Source organism: Ochotona curzoniae, unplaced genomic scaffold (assembly GCF_017591425.1).
Source record: "Ochotona curzoniae isolate NIBS_2020 unplaced genomic scaffold, NIBS_Ocur_1.0 contig_4792, whole genome shotgun sequence".
Taxonomy (NCBI): Eukaryota; Metazoa; Chordata; class Mammalia; order Lagomorpha; family Ochotonidae; genus Ochotona; species Ochotona curzoniae.
Genome location: NW_024466389.1, coordinates 7,524,844 through 7,544,410, shown reverse-complemented (window position 1 = coordinate 7,544,410; position 19,567 = coordinate 7,524,844). Strand labels below are relative to the sequence as shown.

At 45.9% G+C, this 19,567-nt stretch overlaps 1 protein-coding gene across 2 annotated transcripts in view; it reads right to left on the bottom strand.

The window, feature by feature from the left end:
• PRDM2 (PR/SET domain 2) overlaps nucleotides 1-11,173 on the bottom strand; it is a 103,625-nt gene extending 92,452 nt beyond the window's left edge. For both annotated transcript variants that reach the window (XM_040987939.1, XM_040987940.1), the window contains exon 1: nucleotides 9,854-11,173. In XM_040987939.1, coding sequence (XP_040843873.1) covers nucleotides 9,854-9,862 — 9 coding nt within the window. In that variant the 5' untranslated portion in view covers nucleotides 9,863-11,173. The remainder of the gene's footprint in view (nucleotides 1-9,853) is intronic.
• Nucleotides 11,174-19,567: the final 8,394 nt, after the last annotated feature.

Sequence of the window (19,567 nt, the reverse complement as noted above, 5' to 3'; positions counted from 1 at the left end):
AATTCTCACTAACCTTGTGTTCCCTACTTCCTCAAACTCTAAAAGAATCAATATTCCTTCCCTTTCCCAGTTAATGGCCACTAGCCTCACTGCCCCATTCAGGACATCATTCAATCATTAACAGAAGTTTGAAGTGCCCACTCCTGCTGGCCCTGTGCCCGGGGTGTGGACACAGCAGCCACTGAAGCTGATGAGTCCCCTCAGGAAGCCCAGCAACAGGCAAACCCCTCTGTTCCCTCTGCCTAAGACAGAGACCCCGACGAGAGTTGGCTTCACCAGCACTGGTCTGGCAAAAGAGCCTCAGCGAGGTGTCTGCATGGCCATCCCGTGCCAGGCAGGTGGGCAGCCTGACCCACACTCCTTCCTCTGGGACCCAGTGCTGACCAGCAAGTCACAAGCAACACTGACAATGACAACCAGCACAGACGGCGGTTCAGGTCACGTCACGTGGCACCCCAAGCTCTCTGCAGCATCTCCTTCAACACCCACACAGCCCTCCGCTGGAGGTGCTTGCATCATCCCTATTTCACACACGAAACTCAGCTCGGGATCATGAGCCAGACCGTGGGCATCAGGTTCTGGATCCAAGTACCAGCCACAGAGCAGCTGGCAACAGTCACACAGCTTGAGAGTGAGCGGGGCTGCGCCTCGGCCTGCAGGGTCTCTTCGCAGTCTGCATGCTGGGAGGCTCCTCTCAGGAACTCGTAAGGCCAGACTCGTAAGGCCATGACGACAACACTGAGATGTCACCAGCCTTTCTCACTCAGTTTTCCAGAATGTTCTGATGTGCGATGATGTCAACTACTAAGGTACATCAGCATTTAATTTTCTCTTTCTGCATTTTCTAATATATGAATAAGGCCTGTAACCTGACATTACTGCACCCAGTCACTGGCCTGGTTTTGGTGCTACTGCTAAGTGAGACACTACCATGAGGGAAGTGAGTGAAAATGACACAGGACTAGGCAATGCTTCCAACTTCCTGGGAACCTAAAATTATTCTAAATAAAAAGTTCAAAACTGTTTCTTCATTTCTAACAAACAACATTCCCAGATGAACAAACACCACCAAAAAGTGAGAGAGCAGCCAATGTGGTGAGACGGGGCCAGCCCCAGCCCTCTCAGCCCAGTCTGAGGACCAGAGGCTGAACGACACAGGAGACCAAGCCAACCAAGACTGGGGGCCCAGGCACCCCCACTGAGCCTCTTGCTGAGAACAGCAAAAGCTGCGCCCCCAAAACATGCACAAGGGCCTTTTTCATGTGAAAGTTTTCCCTGCTAGATTCTGGAAGATAAGCACCATATACCAAAATAAACTGGAATAAGTGGCAATGGCTTCAGAGTACAGAGTTAAAGGCAATCTCTTACCATCAAGGCCCCAGTTTGAGCTCGTGCAAGGATGGGAAAGAAAAGCTAGAGAGAGTGCCTGCCCTTCACTTTAAAGCACTAAAGTGTTAGGGCCAACTTCATGGTGCAGTGGCCTGAGCTGCTGCAAACAATGCTGGCATCCCGTATGTATGCTGTGTCAAGTCCCGGCTACTCTGCTGCACATCCAGCTCTATCCGAAGACAGCCCAAGTATTTAGGTCCTTACCACCCTCATGGTGGACCTGCACGGTGTTCCCGACGTGAGCTGAGGCCTGGCCAGTCCTGGCTGTTACAGGCACTAGGGCAGTAACTCAGCAGGTAGAATCTCAGAACCAACCAACCTCCCTCCATCTCCTGTTCTCTCTCACGCTCTAGCTGTCTCTGCCTCTCTTCCTCTTACAGTCTCTCTCCATTTTGGTCCTGGCAAAGCAGATTCTAACTTACATCCCAGCGCCTGTGCCAGCAGCAGTCTCCACTGGGCCATGTTGGCAAACCCTCTCCTGGGGCTCGGCCTCAACACTGGTGGCAGCCTGCATCTGTGTGTGAGCCCTTGCTGGCAGGATGGCTAACTGCCTCTCCAAGACACCTAGCTCAGTGCAGCAGTCACTGTGTGCAGACACAAACCCAACTGCCAACAGGCCTGGGGCACAATTCCCTATTGGCTCAGCGGTACACAGGGGTTACTGCATGTGCTAGCATTGCTCCGCCCTCATACAGCAGCAACGAGGAGGAGAGGCAGGCCCCGGCCAACTGTGGCCACAAAGGCAAAGGAGCCTGTGAGCGTCCCCACTGGTGTCAGCAACATAACCTGTCCAAACAAGACAGCAGTGGGACAAAAGCACTACACAAGGACCTGGACTTGAGAGATGAAAATGGACTAAGTGTTGGACTGAGCGGTGCTGGCACATGAAGAAACACAGCAGCTAGATTCACACAAGCAGGAGAGGTCTGGGGCCAGCTGGCACTGGGTCCCTCACAGCAGGAGGCCAGGACAACAAGCTCACTGCATAGGGAGAGCAGTGGGATACCCACCACAGCAGGGCTTGTTCAGGGAAAGACAACCCAGAGCAGAGACACAAAGATCTTCCATCCACTGTGTTCACTTCCCAAATGGCTACAACAGTCAGAGCTGAGTCAATCCTAAGCCAGGAGCCAGGAGACGGGTTCCTTTCAGATCTCCTATGAGGGTACAGGGTCCCAAGACTTTGGGCCATCCTCTACTGCTTTCCCAGGCCATAAGCAGAAAGCTGGATGGAAAGTAGAGTAGCTGGGACATGAACCAGTACCCAATGGGAACGCAGGTGCTTGCTGGCAGATCATCCAACTACTCCCATAAATAAATTAAATAAATAAACCCTACATTGTCATCTTTGTTGAAAAATCAAACTTGGCACTCTAAGAATAGGAACCAGCACTGTGGTACAGTGAGCTCAGCTGTGCCCTGTGATACCCACATTTCATATGAGTACCAGTCTGAGGCCCCAGCTGCTCTGCTTCCAATCTGACTCCCTGCTAACACACCTAGAAAAGCAGTGGAGGATGCTCCAAGTGCTGAGCCTCTGCCACCCATGTGGGGAGCCTGGAGAGAGCTCCAGAATTCTGGATTCCTCCTGGACCAAGAAAGTTGTGGCAGGCATTTGGGGGCTGAACCAGCAGATGGAGGATCTCTCTCTTCCTCTGTCCCACACCCCACATTGGTCCTTTCCCTCTCTCTCTCCCCCATTTGAAAAATCCTTAGTCACCTACGAAATTAAAAAAAAATTTTTTTTTACTTTTTCCTTCCTTTTTTTTTTTTTTTAAAGCTAGTCCAAACATTCCTCTACTCAAAACTTGCCACAGGTCCCCCATTTCACCCCACATTCCCGGACAGGGACTTCTCTGGTCCTCAGGACGCACATGAAACTGACTCCACCTGCTCTGCCTCAGCCTCCCTCCTGGTTCTGCTCCCTTCCCATAGCTTCTGCCTCCACCACCTGCGCCTGCCCCAGGCAAGGGCGTGCTACTGCACAACAGAACACTGGCAATGACTGCTGTCACTGAAGGCTACAGGGGCCATCTTACACAGGTAAGACATGCTAGCTTTTTATAAGTACAATTATACGCAATTTTTACTGTTATTTCATTTAAACGTATAAGAGTACCTCCTTTTCTATACTTTGCCCAGACAATTATCGGAAATAAGTATAAGGATTTTTTCTCAAACGCAAAGATTTTATTTGAAATGCAAAGTTACAAAGAGGAGAGACAAAGAGAAAAATCTTCCACCTGCTGTATTCATTCCCCAAATGGTTACAACGGAGCTGAGCTGATCGAAACCCAGAAACCTGCGGCCTCCTGCGCATCTCCCACACGGGTGCAGAGGCCCAAGAACTTGAGCCATCCTCCTCTGCTTTCCCAGGCCAGAAGCAGGAAGCTGGATCAAAAGTAGAGTAGCCAGGACTTGAACCAGTGCCCATATGGGATTCAGCAAGCAGAAGCTGAGCCTACTGTATTACAGTGCCAGCTCTATCACAACAGTTTTAATCTATTTCATTAGAGCAGCTGGTTTCTTAAACACGGCTTGACCGGCGGTAACACGGGAAAGCAACAGCAGAGGTGGATTCCCAGTAGGTAAAGCACTCAGCGACACTGAATCACAACACTCCACTGAATACTCACACCAAGGTGTACATTGTCTTACAACAGAGTAATAAAAACTACCAACACAACTGTGACGAGCAGACGACGGAAGAAGCCTGAAAGTGCTGAAGCAGTCTAAAATAGAACGAACAACTCTGCTTCTTCACATTTATAAAGTAGGTCAGAAAATGGCACAGAGGGCGAAATCACATAAAACCTCAGCTTACCAAAACAGCCTTAAATTGTATTGGGTGAAGGAACGAGTATGACTGCAGTAACAATAAACAGATGGGGACACAGGACAAGAAGATCTGACACAGCACCTTGGGAAAGAGCAGCAGTCAAACTGGTTCTGAAACACAAAAGGGCTCCCTCTTTCAAAGAGCCGGCAGGCCGTTAAATCACCCAACTGAAGAAAATGTCCTGAACACGGTGGCAGTGCCCGTCATGAACAAACAGATCACCACACCCCTGCCCCCCTCCTGCAACCCACGGCATCGTGACAGTGGGATTATAAGAGCAACAGACTGCCCGTCCCGGCAGTGCTCCCCTCCCTCCCCCCAGCTCTTGGAATCAAACAGACAAACCTTCCCATGGTCCAAGAAGCCCTGCTAATCTGTCCACTGCATCTCATACCATCTTGATTACCATCATGTCCCACAGTAGCTGTCGGCGACAGCATCCAACCTCTGGTTTGTTCTCTGATCCTTGAACACCAAGTTCATTCTTATGTCACGGCCATTCTTACACTGCTTATGTTCACCTACTTATATTTTCTTTTCCCAGATGGCATCCGTCTGGCTTCTAACCTGAGTCAGTTCTATTATTGATCACCTCTTCAGAATCAGCTTTTCTGGCTAGGGAACTCAGAGAAACCCCCCCTCCTTCAGCCACCACTCCTCAGCACAGCGCCTGGCTTCACGGATGTTTTGACAGCAGTGTTCACTGCAGGAAGTGACCCGTCTTCCTGCACAGGCATGTTAAGGTGCAGAGCCCTCTCAATCTCCTGGTTCAGTCAGAATGGAGAGCACGCTGAAGCGATGCAGGCAGAGGGCAAGTGAGGGAATTGCGAGTTTCAGGACAGCTGGGGGGCGGGTAGCCAGCAACTCTCAAGATCTCAAAGTTTCTTTTGTTATTTATTAATCTTTAAAACAAGCTTGGGGGGGGGGCGGTGTGTGCAGGGCAGGAGACAGCACTGTAGCCTGGTAAAGCCATGGTCTACTATGTCAACATCCCACATGGGTACCAATTCATCACCTTGCTACATTACTTCCAATCCAGCTCCCTGCTAATGGTCTTTTCAAACAGTAAAGATGATCTAAGTGTTTGAATCCATGTCACCCGTACGGGAGACCAGGACGAAGCTCCTGGCTCTTCAGCATGGCCCGGTGTCGGTCGTTAGGATCATCTGGGCAGTATACCAACAGATGGAACACTGGATACACCAATGCATGGAGTACCAATGGATGGAAGATCTCTCTCTCTCTCTCTCTCTCTCTCTTTTCTCTAACTGTAAATTTAAAAACAAAAATCTTGAGAGGCTAAACTGATTGCCCATAGTAAACTGCACCAACACAGATCGCTGATTAGGAGAGAGAGATCATGCAAGCAAAACCTACTCAACTGACAAAAACAAATTGCAAACCTTAACAACAATTCTAGCTATGAAAAGATTCTTTCAAAGAAAAATCTAAGTGACAATCAGTAATCAAGGCATAGGTAGCAAGTCATGAGAGCTGTCCCCAGTTGTCCCCGTTGTCCTCTGCCCCAGCCCCTCCTAATGGACAGCACTGCTCTCAGATCCCAGTTTCAGCTCCAGGTCCCATGTGACTGCCAGTGAGGAAGGTCATTTTCAGGCAAATAAGTGTCAGGTCCTGAGATGAAGCTTCTCCCAAGCCCGATTCCTGAGTGCCTATGTCAACAGGGCCCACACATGTCCCCTCTATGCGGAAAGAACAAGAAATCAACTGCTAGGCCTGGCATTGTAGCAAAGTAAGTAAAGCCACTGTGATACCAGCATCCCACGTGAGTGGCAGTTCAAATCCCAATTGCCCTGCTTCTACTCAAGCTCCCTCATAATGTGCTTAGTGGAAAACATCACAAGATGGTCTGCATCTTGGGCCCTGCCATCCACGTGGCAGGTCTGGATTTCTGGTGCCCTGGCTTCACCTTGGCCCAGCGCTGGTTTTTGAGGCCATCAGGGGCATGAAGCAATAGATGGAAGGTATCTCTGTCTCTCACTGCCGCCCCACCTTTCTTATACATAAATCTTCACAAATACTGAACTGTGGTATTAAGCCAGTAAAATCCTGGAGCTGTGTGTTCTTTCAGCAGAACCCAGCTTACCTTGATTAATACGCAACTGGCATGGAATCCCACAGGCCTGTGTCTGAACCAGAGCTCTTTCACTTACTGAGTGATCACAGGAAAGCCACAGCCACCTGTCTGGGCCTCCAAGTCTGCAGGCACACAGTGAATGACACCTGAGCACCACATAGTGGTGACCAAGAGAGACTGAAGGAGAGAAATAGTGCACCATGCTCAGCCCAGCACCCTGGTGAAGACATTCAGTGAGTACCAAGGGATGGTAAACTCTAAGCTACTCTGAGCCTATCTGCTTTACAGAGGTTGGCTACCCTTGGAAATTCTATAAAGTAAAACCTCCCAACCTCTTTATTCAATGAGAGCCATAGAGTTACAGATTTTTCTTGGTAAATGCACAAAAAATGAGGGAAAAACAATAGAACATTTCAAAGTTAAATACTGTGATTGTGTGGAAGACTAGAGGAGCAGAGAAAAGCTATTTATGACCTGAAGGTGGAAAAAGAAGAAAACTGCGGAGGGAGAAGGGGAGGATACGGTGAGTATCCCTCACCCCCCACCCCTGCCCCTGGCTCCCCACTTGCCACGGCCTCAGATGAAACAAAGACTCACAGGTAAAGCAAGCAAACTCTACATGGAGAGTAAGAGATGCATAGAGAGGGATGAGTGCTGAGACAGAACAGACAGAAAAAAAAGGACAAGAATGTGAGGTCTGGGGGTTTCCTGGAGCCCTGGAGCTGGCTGTCACACCAGCAAGGCCGTGCCTGAGCAGGACAGTTCAAACCACCCAACAGTCATTCTCCAGACCCAAACAAGTCCTGGACTCCACCACTACTACACAAGGAATCACCTGAAAACTCAGTCTCTAGCGCTTAAATGCAGACGTGCAAGAATGAACAGGAGCTGCCCACAATACCAGCATCCCGTGTGGGTACTGGTTCGTGTTGCAGCTGACCAGCATTATGTATGGATGCTGGTCATCCTGTATGGACGCTGGCTCATGTCCCAGCTGCTCTATTTTGAATCCAGCTCCCTGCTAATGAACTGGGAAAAGCAGCAGAAGATGGCCTGAGTACTTGTGTCCCTGACACCTACATGATGACCCCTGATGAAACTCCTGGCCATCTGAGCAGTGAGCTAGCTGGTGGAAGATCTCCCCCTCTCTCTCAAAAAACTGTAGACACCTCATTTCACACTCTCTCCCTATAACTCTTATTTTCAAATAAATAAACAGCTTTTTCTAAAGGACTGGACAGTCCCTTGTTATTGCAGTAGCCACCATGCCCATCACAACAGATAGGCCAGGGATGCCCAAAGAAGCCACACTGATCAGCTCCTGGGCAGAACTGCTAACCCTAAAATAATCATTCAGATTTTAACTGTAAGTCTATTTTGTTTAAGTTCAAACACTTTTTATTACATCAGAATGGTTGTAGAGAGCTATTTGAAGTTTCCAAGGTATTTACTGCCCATTTTCAATGGTTAAAAATGAAAGAACTAAACACAGAAGCAAAACCACCAACTATCCTATATGATTCTAAACTTCTGAAATGATTGGGATGGCTGTCAACAGGAAAATAGCAACAGGTTTCAATGAATTTATAATCAGGTCTAAACAGTGTACAAACAAAACAAGTAATACTGCTCAAAGTTTGTGGAAAAATAAAATGGAAAGATAAGCTTATTTTGGTGTGAAAAGTCTTAAATCCACACACAGCTTTTTTATAATAACTACTTTTCATGAACTTTTGGAAGACCTTTCCCATCCTTTAAACAAGAAAATGTCAAAAATTTTACTCATAAAAAGTGGACAATTTTTATAATCCAAATAAAAATTTCATTACTTCCAGACCATTTAAATTCCATCCAAATCAGAAACGTGCTAACCATTAGACCCAGAAGAGGTCATTTTCTCGCCAAAATTTGGCTTTACGCATCAAAGACAGCTCTGTATGGACCTAATATCAAAAATTGCCACAAATAAATTAAATTATGAAGGAGCGAAAAAAAAAAAAAAAGACACCACTACTCTTACAGCTCTCTTGGATGGCTCACAGACTTTTTTGCAGACATAACTTGGTGTGATATAAATAAAATACTAAAGCCAAAGGTGAGATGTGAAGCAAGTCTAAACACATTAGAAATATGCCCAGCTCGACGCGGCAGAGGAATTAAGGCGAAAGGGAAAGTGGTAGGCATGTCAGTAAATGATTACTGAACGGTGAATAGCAAGTACAATGTCAATATTTAGCTTCTACCTTGGAGGCGTTCAAGTTCCTTCTGACCCAGGAGCTTGGCTCTACCAGTTCTAGCAACAGAAAGGCTTGCTCCTTGGGTGACCGGCTTCAGGCTAACAGTCTCAGAACAGCAAAACAAATGGAGCCTACCACACACACGTGCGTAGAACTTTGATGGACGAGGACTGTGAAAATCGGCCCAGTTCGTTTCTCCCTCCCCCACCCCACCATTTAAAAAATAATTTGCCTTCAAAAGCATGTTAGTAAATCCACAAGTTTTAGGATAATAGGAACCACGTGTCCCATGTGTTCAACAGATTCGCTTTTTATGATGTACAGTCCCCTGCATTAAAATAAACCTATTTCTTGATTTTTTAAAAAAGCAATGAAATGAAATTAAAAATTCATAACGAAAATTTCACAGCTCACAGTGCAACATGGGACTGAATTTATTAAATGTGACCATCCAATGAAATTGGACTTGTGATCCTTGGTCAGGAAGACCAGTACATGGTAAAAAGGCATCCATGATTTCAGTAATGGGAGTTGTAAAATGTTTTCAAGTTTGAGAGCTTCAAGTTAAAAATCAAAAACCCAATCACATGTTTCACATTTTTAGGTTTTGTTCGCTTAAAAAAATATATCATGAAGATTTTTTTAAAAGAAAAGTTCCCTGAGACCCATAAATTTTTATTAAATGCAAGTGAAAACAATCTTGGCAGCAGACAATAAGAATGCCTACTCTAGAATCTGCTCTGTCCTGTGATGAGAATGGCTCCCTCCCCAGGTGACCTCACTCCCTCCTGCAGAAAGCCCCGCCCTGCTTGTCACAGCTGCCCTCTTGGTGTTACTCTGTGAGCAAGTTTTCCAAAGGTAAAATGGTTAACATTTCCCCTCCATCATCATGGGCTCTAAAAATAACTTTCCTTCTTTCTTTTCAACCAACGGATAATTACAAAGTAAAACGTATTAAAAACGAAACATCAAAACGAGCTTCAAACATGGGGGGGGGGGAACCCAGAAAACTCTCTCTCTAGAGAATGGCAGGGGAGCGAGAGCAGAAACCAGCCTGAGGTAAAACCCCTAATAATGAGACCTGCACCAGGGGCACAGAAGGCCCACCCGCACCAAAGGCACACACACTCCACCCCACGCACAGAGGCACGCTGTGAAAGCAGTGAACCCACAAATGACGCTAGGAAACAAAATGAAACACTGGGAGAGTGAAGGCGCGGTACTACCTTCCACGCGCCCAGAGCCGCTGACATCCAGGCCACGTATTGGTATAAATTCTTACTTTAAACTCACCTGATTCATTTTCAATTCCTGTTGTGTTCTGTAAAGATACACACAACAAAGAAACTTCTTTGATTACATGAGCCCTAAAAAGAAAAACAGACAGATGTAATATGTTCCTGCCTACAAATTTACAGTGATTTAAAACCACACAGAGAACCCTAGTGTTTGCTCAAAGGGCCATTCACTACGCCATTCCATGCCGGATCCATCTATGCTGATGGTCCACTTCTCGGATTGATCATCTACAATAAAACAGATGCATACTAGGGCTTCATGGCACGAGTCCGCTACAGTGAAAGCAGACTCATTAGAACCACATCAAATTTCTGCTTCGGAATTACTCCTTTGCTAAGAAACAAATTAGCTTTGTTAATAGCCAGAAACACAAAGCGCTGCTGAGTGGCTTATCGCACGCTGCTGTGTCGTGTGGGTGATGCCAAGACTTTGCGTTTATGTCCACGTGCAGAATGCCAACACAATCCGACCCCACTCCATCACGCTCTTTTCCAAGTTCCTGGAGTAGAAAGGTAGATTCGCCAGCATTGGCCACTGAGCGTCTTCTTCAAGGAACACAACAAAAACCTTGCAATCAAAGGCAAATGGCTTAATAAAAGATGCTTGCAAAGAGCTATAATTATTGCTTAAAAATTTGTGTTCAATATATTCACAGTACAGAAAAATAAAGAGAAGACAAAATCCTTTTTGTGAAAACAGGAGACTCACTTTTTGCTTTCTGCAGCGCTCACCTGAGGAGTCACCAGATCTCATTTAGAAAGCATGAAGAGCACACCACCTTAGAATTCCCACCACCACAGCCTGGAGGTCTCCGGCACACGGACAGTCACACACCAGTCAGCCCGATTCCACCTCTCTATGCACGCTGCTTCCGGTTCTGGACCGCAAGACTCTGATTACATTCTAACTGAATGTCCTAATTGTTAATGACTCAAGAAATGCATAATTGAGTGGCATTCTGCATCCTGGAAGAACATACAGCCCACCCACCATCATAAAGAATGTTCTTTTACATTCCATTTTCAGTTTTTTAACAAGGGCTGCTGGGTGTTTTGTTTTACCATTACTTGAACTATCTAACCACTCTTTGCTGTAAAAAGGCACTATGTAAGTCAGGGCCCAAGCAGCTCAAGTACTTCTCACTCATAACTGGCACGGAAAACATACTCCGAAACACTGCATCTTGCTGGAGCTCAAACCAACATAAACCCTCAGTAGGTAGGTATTCGGTGAATAAACATCAGACATTATCTCTCACACAAATTTTACAGGTCCTTTCCTTCTTTGCCTCATAGGTTAATCACAATATCTGGATGATATTGTTATGTTAAAAGAAAAAAAAAAAGAGATACTTGGGTGGCCAGCACTGGGGCTGGCACATGGGTTAAGCTGGCACCTGAAATTCTGGCATCCTGGCTGTTCCACTTCTGACCCAGCTCCTGGTTTTGTGCCTAAGAAAAGCAGCAGAAGAGGATCCAGCTCTTTGGGCGCCCACTCTCAGGCGGAAAATCCCAATGAAGTTCTTGATCCTGGCTTTACACCATCCCAGCCATTGTGACTACCTGGGAAATAAAGCAGCAAACAGAACATCTCTCTTTCTCTCCCTCTCTCTAACTCTGACTTTCAGAATACATACATAAATCTTTAAAGAAGAAGAAAGGAGGAAGAGAGGTTAGAGGAAGGAGGAGACAGAGATGAAGGGAGGAAGGAACAGTTCAGCATGGTGCTGTGGCTAATCCTCCACTTGCAATGTCAGAACTCCATATGGGCATTGGTTTGCGTCCCGGCTGTCCCACTTTCCAATCCAGCTCTCTGCTTATGAACTAGGAGACCAGCAGAATGTGGTTCAAATCCTTGGGACCTTATACTCACAAGGAAGAAACAGAGGAAGCTCCTGGCTTCAGATTGGCTCAGCTCTGACCATTGCGAAGATTTGGGGAGTGAACCAAAAGATGGAAGATCTCTCTTTCTCTCTCCCTCTCTCTCCCACCCCATCCTCTGTGTAAATCTATCTTTCAACTAAACATAAATCAATCTTTAAAAAAAAAAAAAGGTATGGGGCCTGGCACAACAGCCTAGTGGTTAGTGCCCTTGCCTTGCATCTGCTAGGATCCCATATGGGCACGGCTTTATGTCCTGGCTGCTCCACTTCCCTTCCAGCTCCCTGCTTGTGGCCTGGGAAAGCAGTAGAGCATGGTTCAAAGCCTTGGGAGCCTGCACCTGTGTGGGAGACTGGGGGAGGCTCCTGGCTTTGGATCAGCTCAGCTCCGACTGTTGCGATCACTTGGGGACTGGACCAGTGATGGAACATCTTTCCCTCTGTCTCTCCTCCTCTCTGTATATCTGAATTTCCAATAAGAAATATATAAAGCTTTTGAAAAGAAAAAAGTATGCATGTGAAACAGTAATAAAATCAGTGGACCCCAAGGTGTGCGCCCCTAACTCCTCCATCATAACTGCCCACAAGAGCCATCGTGACACCTTGTGCCCCTGGTGGATAAGAGGTTAGGATTCATCTGTCCTCTTAATAAGCTTTTCTAGGTGGATTTATTAACAATTGAGGAACAGAAGAAAAGCTTGAGTCAGATGCAACCATATCAACAAAGGGCACCAACCCCATCTCCTGGTATTGCCTTCTCCCTCTCATAGAGACTATCAATAGCAATGCCATCCTAACTCCTGTTTGTAAAGCTCCCTCCATGGACTAGGGCACTAGGCTGCCCTCACGTGAATTAGCCTGGTCATCTCTACCAAGGCAGGCCCTAGCATCCTCAATAGCAAAAGACAGATCCAAGCAGCTAAAGACAGCTTAGCCAAGTTCTCATGATCAGGGTTTGCCTCTTACCCCCATATTTCACCATTTTTGTTCTTGTGAAGATTTTTTTCATATTTCAGCAGCTTTATTGACATAGTCATATATCATACAATTGACATTTTTAAATGATTTATTTTTATTTGAAAAGCAGGTTTTATAGAGGGGGAGAAACAGTGAAAGAAGGTCTTCCAGCCATTAGTTCACTCCAAATGGCCTCAACAGCTAGAGCTGAGCTGATCCAAAGCTTGGAGTCAAGAGTTTCTTCCAGGTCTCCCACATCAGTGCAGGGGCCTAAGGATTTAGGCCTATTTCCCAGGCCATAAGCAGAGAGCTGGATCTGATGGGGATCAGCTAGGACACGAACAGGTGCTCATGTGGGATGCTGGCGCCACACAGTGGAGAATTAACCTGCACACCAGCCCCAACGCCTGACTCAAAAGTATAGTCTGTACTCACGGATTGGTGTAGCTAGCTATCATCATCACTTATTTTAGAACATTCTCAACACATAAGAAACCTTCAGCAGTCACGCCCCACTCCCTTCTAATACCCATCCTCAGTGCAAGACCATTACTAACCTACTTCCTGCCTTGACAGACCTGCCGCTTCTGAACATTTCCTCTTGCCCAAGAGCAACACTATAGCAATTGACTTATAAGATCTTAAGTGGCTTTAATTTCTATTCTAGGATTGAGCCACATTTCATTCCAAAAACTAGATCAATTGTCCCCTTGCCTCACTTGGAGCACCTCCTACCGGTGGAGCTCAGGTCCTAGGCAGTGACAAGAAGGAAGACTTCATTGCCCTTCTTGGTGGAGAAGACCTACAATGAGCAACACAAAACCAAGCTGGGCAGTCGTCCTAAAATAAACATGCTTCGGAGAAAACCACACAGGTGCAAGGCAGAGGGAATCCGAGCACCGGCTCCTATCTCGATGCCTGCAGATCCAGCAGCTGGCTCAGAGAGGCAATGGAAAGAAGTGGCAGCAAAGCCAGCAGGGATGCTGTAAGGCAGTGAGCTAGTAGATGGAGTTCTCCCTGTTCGTATTTCTAGTTTGAGAAGCCAACATCAGATCTGTATTCTCTGAGTCGAGGGAGAGAGGAAATCCTGGTTATTTAGCAAGCAGTATTAGTGCAGGGCCCCCAGCCCAGAGTGGAAAAAGAGAAAGATGGCTCTTTTGTTTGGAAAGGGACATTGGGTACATTCCAATGGGTACAATTAAGCAACAGGTAGTGCAGAAGCAACACTACCAGCCATGCAATAATCTGCATCACATTGTGGTTTTCTTCATGAAAAAGCTGAGATTTGCTGTGATAAGCAAGGCTGAGCCTTGTTCAGCGCTGCATTAGTTTGGTTATCTGGCACCAGACATGGGGATGACACAGTCATCTGAATTGAGCTTGAGTCGGCAACTACAAAGGGTGAAGAAAGGGGAAGGAGAAAAGTGTCAACTACAGAAGGGAGAACAGATGAAAAGCAGATGGAAAGAAGGCAGCATTTCAGACAACAGCAGCTCCGTCCCCCAGCACTGAGGACAGAGACCTGGGGCCATCGCTGACTCCCTTCTTACCTTCCTTCCTTCCAGCTCAGTCAGCAGCCATCCCAGGGCTCACTTTGCTCTTTTCCAATAGAATTTAATAATAATAATAACAATTAAATGTATTTAAAAATGCAAAGAATGACAGACCAATTCCCCCAAATGCCCACACCAGCTGGGCTGGGCCAGGCCAGGCCAAAAACTCGAATTAGGAACTTGATTCAGGTCTCCCCCATGAGACACTGGCAGTGGCAGGAGCACCTGAGCCATCCCCAGTGCCGGCCAGGGTGTGAACACCAGCAGGAAGCTGGAGTCGGAAGCCGGAGTCAGGAGCCGGAGTCAGGAGCCGAGCCAGGACTCAAACCCAGACACTCCCATGCGGGCACTGAGATCCCAGGAGACTTCTGAAAAACCACCCCTCAAACAATACTTTCTAAATTAAATCATTTATTTAACTATGCTAAAAACAAGGGAGGTTAAAGCTCAGGTGATCTCTGCCAGGCACCTTGTGCTGGGCACGTCCTCCTGCATAAGACTGCCCCATTCCTCACAGCTGTCCCAAGCGCTCTGTGCCACAAGGCCTGCACCCATCTGCTCAGAGCCGCAGCTGGGAACCTCTGCACTGCAGTCAGGCAACTAGCTACAAGGTGATCTGGTGTTTTAAAGCCATCACAGACTCTGAGCTTCCCCCTGCACTGCTGCAGAGATGCCGTGGTGACCCTGCAGAGCTGCCACACTAAGTGCTGCCACACTCAGTGCTGCCACACCCAGTGCTGCCTGCAGCCGCACTGCCTTCACACTCAGCTTAACACAACAGGTCCAACGAGAGGAGACGAGCACCCATCCTGTCAGTGCAGAGGCAGGGGACAATCTTCGCCTGACCATCACCGAAAGCTTGCCAAATCCCACCAAAAGCTTCCTAAAGAATGCTCAGCAATTAAGAGTCTTTGGTAGGACACAGAAAATCTTGAAACCCCTTAGGACTTCTCTGAGCCTGGCTTCTGCCTCAGTTCGCTGGATTTCCAAGCCTTCCTATTCTACCTTGCTGATACTTAGCAGTCCGGGGAGCAAGATATAAAGTACGTCAGTCAAATATACGAATTTAGAGCATGCACATTATTACCACCTATGAATTTGATCTCTATCAGGGCGCTTCAAAGGTTCCCAAAATAGTAAACTTACCTTTTAATTTTATTTTTCCATGAACTTTTAAAGTATTCATATTCAAACGAACTGAATAATAATGTTCTAAAATGTTAACACTATACATGCACTTACATTTTCAAGATTTCGCTGTGAAATTCTGGGATAAATCATCCTTACACATACACAATGTCTAGCGCTGGCACCGCGGTGCAGGGGAAAGCTGCTGTCTGCAACATTGCAGGCAGTCCTGTCTGCCCCACTTCACATCCAGCTTCAGAAGACAGAAGACACCCCATGTACTTGAGCCCATGTGGGACCTACAGACGGAATTCCTGGCTCTTACAGCCATTTGGGAAACGAACCAGCTGAACAAAGATCTCTTTCTTTTCTCTCTCCCGCCGTCACTCCACCTTCCAAATAAACAAATCCTTCTATAGTTTTCTGCCTGTGGTGCTGGCAACCCATATGGGAAGTGGTATGAGTCCCAGCTGCTCTACTTCCAATACAGCGTCCTGCTAACAGCCTTGCAAAGCAGCAGAGGACGGCCCAAGACCTTAGGCCCCTGCACCTATATGGGACACCCAGAAGAAGCTCCTGGCTCCTGGCTTCAGATCAGCCCAGCTCTGACCATTGTGGCTATTTGGGGAATGAATCAGAGGATGGAAGATCTGTCTTTCTGCTGCTGCTGCTTCTCTCTGTAACTCTTTCAAGTAAAATTAAATTTAATTTAAATTTAAAAGCTATATAAATCATTAATATCATAACAATGATTTAATTATAAATGATTACTATCAATACGGCAACAATAAAATAATCAGGGTATTTATTCAAATGCTGGTCCCCTCAAATGTCAAGACAACCCCAAGGACAACTGAGCTGTAAGCAGTGGAGCCAGAGGCCAAGAGAGAGGACCTCTGAGGTGCCGTCTATTCTTCTGAGTTGGATCAGCACCAATCCCCTGAAGCTTAAGATGTTCGTGAAAGAACCCTAACACACACTACTTCAAAATCTACAAAGTTATGTGAGAGCCATAGTAAAGGAAACAGCTGATTTTTTTTTCTCAGAGGAGTCTTAAGATTAGCTTAAGTCTGAACTGAAAAAATACTTACTTGTAATGCATTTGTAAGTCACTTTTATCATTTTATGATTATTCTTTAGGATAATATATATGTCTATTATAATCTGGAGGCTAACTAAAAAAGAATTAATTTGGCAATGCTAATTGTAGGTCATTAATGGTGCAATTATTTTATAGCTACTTTTCTTAATTACAAAAGAGTTCCACACTGTAACACCAAAAATCAGAAACTTGAGTATGAACTAAAAGTAAAAGCAGAAAAAGGTAATGGAACCAGTATGGTTATATCAAATTTAAAAGACCAAAAATGCAATGAAGCATAGGTATAAGAAAAACTTAAGGTTCCATTTTCTTAGAAAAGCTGATGGTGAGGAAAAGAAAAATATAGAAAATTGATCAGCACATCAAGTAGTTCTCAGAGAAAATAAATGTCGTAGAAGCAAATACAGGGACAGCTAGAACTGCAGAGTAGATCAGCCATCTGACACTGCTCTGAGGCTGGCATTAGGCATGGCAAATGCCTAAAAGACTCCTGCAATCCTGAAACTTCTAAGAAAATAAGAATATCTGAACTATGCAACTTCTCAAAAAGTAATTTTTATTATCTTACAATCGCTATTAAGGTACTCATTGTCATAGAAAACTACCATTCACAATTCTTAACAAAACAGTGGAATCGCCAAATTGGCCATCTGCAAATTCCAAAACAAAATCGATGCAAAAAACATGGAGAACCTGCTTTGTTAGCTTAAGCACAAGCACTAATATTGAATCTGCCCAGGAATCTGCTAGATGAAAAAATCATCCATTTCCCCTTGCTAAAAATAATGCAACTGCAAAAGCATTACCATCTAGTTTCACACTAATGGCCCCAACCTCCCCTTGAAAATGCAGGCTATATTACCAAACTAAACTGAAACATCCAACCGATGTGACCATCATTTTAGGAATAAGGCAACAGCGTGCGGGAGTGGGAAGGGAGAGGAGGAGGCAGAGACCAGAAATACAGCAAGGGTTTGGCAAAGTGCTGACTCAGAGGGTGTAGGCTCTTTCTGCTTGGAAACACTTAGGGTTCTCTCACCCCTAAAGCTCTCTCTCCAATGTGTTAAGACACAGGAGCCCCCCACCTGGAGGAATCTCCCCATGGGGAGACACACAAACAACCAGATGCTCTGCTAGAAATCAATCAGCAATTTCTCCCATGAAAAAGGCCCGGCACACCACAATTCCTGCGTCCCCAGATGCAGGGAGCAGAGACGGCCTTGGCACAAACCTAAACGAGGACTTCTGCTCCAGCTGGAAGAATCTGACAGTGACAACAGCTGCGGTTTGACAGGCTGGAGAAACACAGGGGCTGTGGTGCAGCGGGAGGTGCAGCGCTCCAAGGAAGAAACCAGGAGAGCTGAGAGCTTTTGTTGGAAATCTGTAAGTTACAGAGCTCTGAACTCAACAGCCCTGCAGCTCCCGGGAACCCTGAGCACTGAAACACCACCTGGTAAAACGTCCGAAGAGACCTGCTGCCAAGTTAGGGAAGCACACGCTTGGACTGGCACTCTGGAGTATTTTCAACTCCAGGATAGATATTGCTTCTCTTAAACAAAAAGAAAGGAAAAAAAAAAAGAAAAAAATTAGGGGGGAAATTTTTCAAACCCACTGCTCCAAGCATCTGATTCTAAAGAACTAGTTCAAAAAACAACTGCATGGCGTCTGCTGACCTGGCCTATGCTACAGACAGCTCTTAATTAATATAATACTCCACCTTATTCTTTTAACTAAATTTACACACCTGTGGTGTACTGCAATGAATATGTAATTCATGACATCATCATTCTGAGGCATTGCTTAGGGTTTCACAGTATTTGCCTATGATGTCCTAATTAAAAATTTCTAGTTTCTCCCAGGAAACTAAAGCAAAGCATTACACCTCTCTCTACAGCAAGAATATTCCTCTCCGTGGTTCAGAACACACAAGAATCATTGTCAGTTTTCCTCAACGAGGTCATTCTATCCAAGCAAAACATTCTTGGATTAAAAAATTAATTTCCTCTCCTTGTTGTCAGAGCTAATTGCCCAAAAATATAGATGCAGAAACCAAAGGAGAAGGTGGGAGGCTCGGTATTGCTCTCTGAGGGGAACTGCAAAGATCCGCGTCATCATTACAGCTCCCAGGGAACGCACTAGGCGACCAACTGTTGACTGCTCTGCACAGCAGCACAGAAATCAAAGTCCTGATGCAAAGACAATCTTCGACGCATTAAAGCTTCACATGCTTACACAAAGAAAAGTCAATGCTTTGCTAGCACTCACATGCCAAGCTTCCACCCCAACACTTCTGAAGCAAGATGCCATGTGATACACTGCACAATTTCCAAAAGCAAAGGCCCTCTCCTGAACCCTGTGAGTCTCTGCTCTCCCACCAGGGCTGGCAATGCAAATGTTATTCTTGTGATCAAACCTTTAAAGTTGAAACTTTTCAGAAAACTTTGAAAACTATCTGTGCATTTCCTAAATTGTGGAGGAAAGCTCCTACAGCGTGGTGGCCATACCAGTCCCGGCACCAAGTACTCACTTCTCTGACATAAAGATGCTAAGCACTAATGCAGCCATTTTACAAATGGCTGCTCGGGATGCTTGGCTTCTCCTACACTGTGACACAATTCATCTGCCAAGGGAGAGGCTTCCAGAATTCACAGTGGAACTGTGACATCAGAGGAACTGTAACTCAAATTCATTGCAGTGCCAGGCACGCTGACATCCCACAGATCCTATAGGTAGTAGTTTATTTTGACAAGGAACAGTCCTTCTAGCTTAAATAATCTGAGGTCCAGGTTTTAGCCCCCTAAATAGGCAACTACTTCTGTTCTCAAGCAACGCCAACTGTCTGCAGACCTATGGGGGTGGCGTGTGTGTGTGTGTGTGTGTGTATACACATGCACACTGTTCTAAGCTTTAAGTCCTTGTCCATACAGGAGTTATTATCCTTTTAAAAGGAGGTATAGTTCCTCATACTTAACCATTAGCACTTATTTGAAAGAAGGAAGACAGATGTCTAAGCACGTGATGAGAGAGACAACAGACTTCCAAAGTGCACCTGCAGCCTTTGTAACTCGCGCAGCTCAAGGATCAGTACG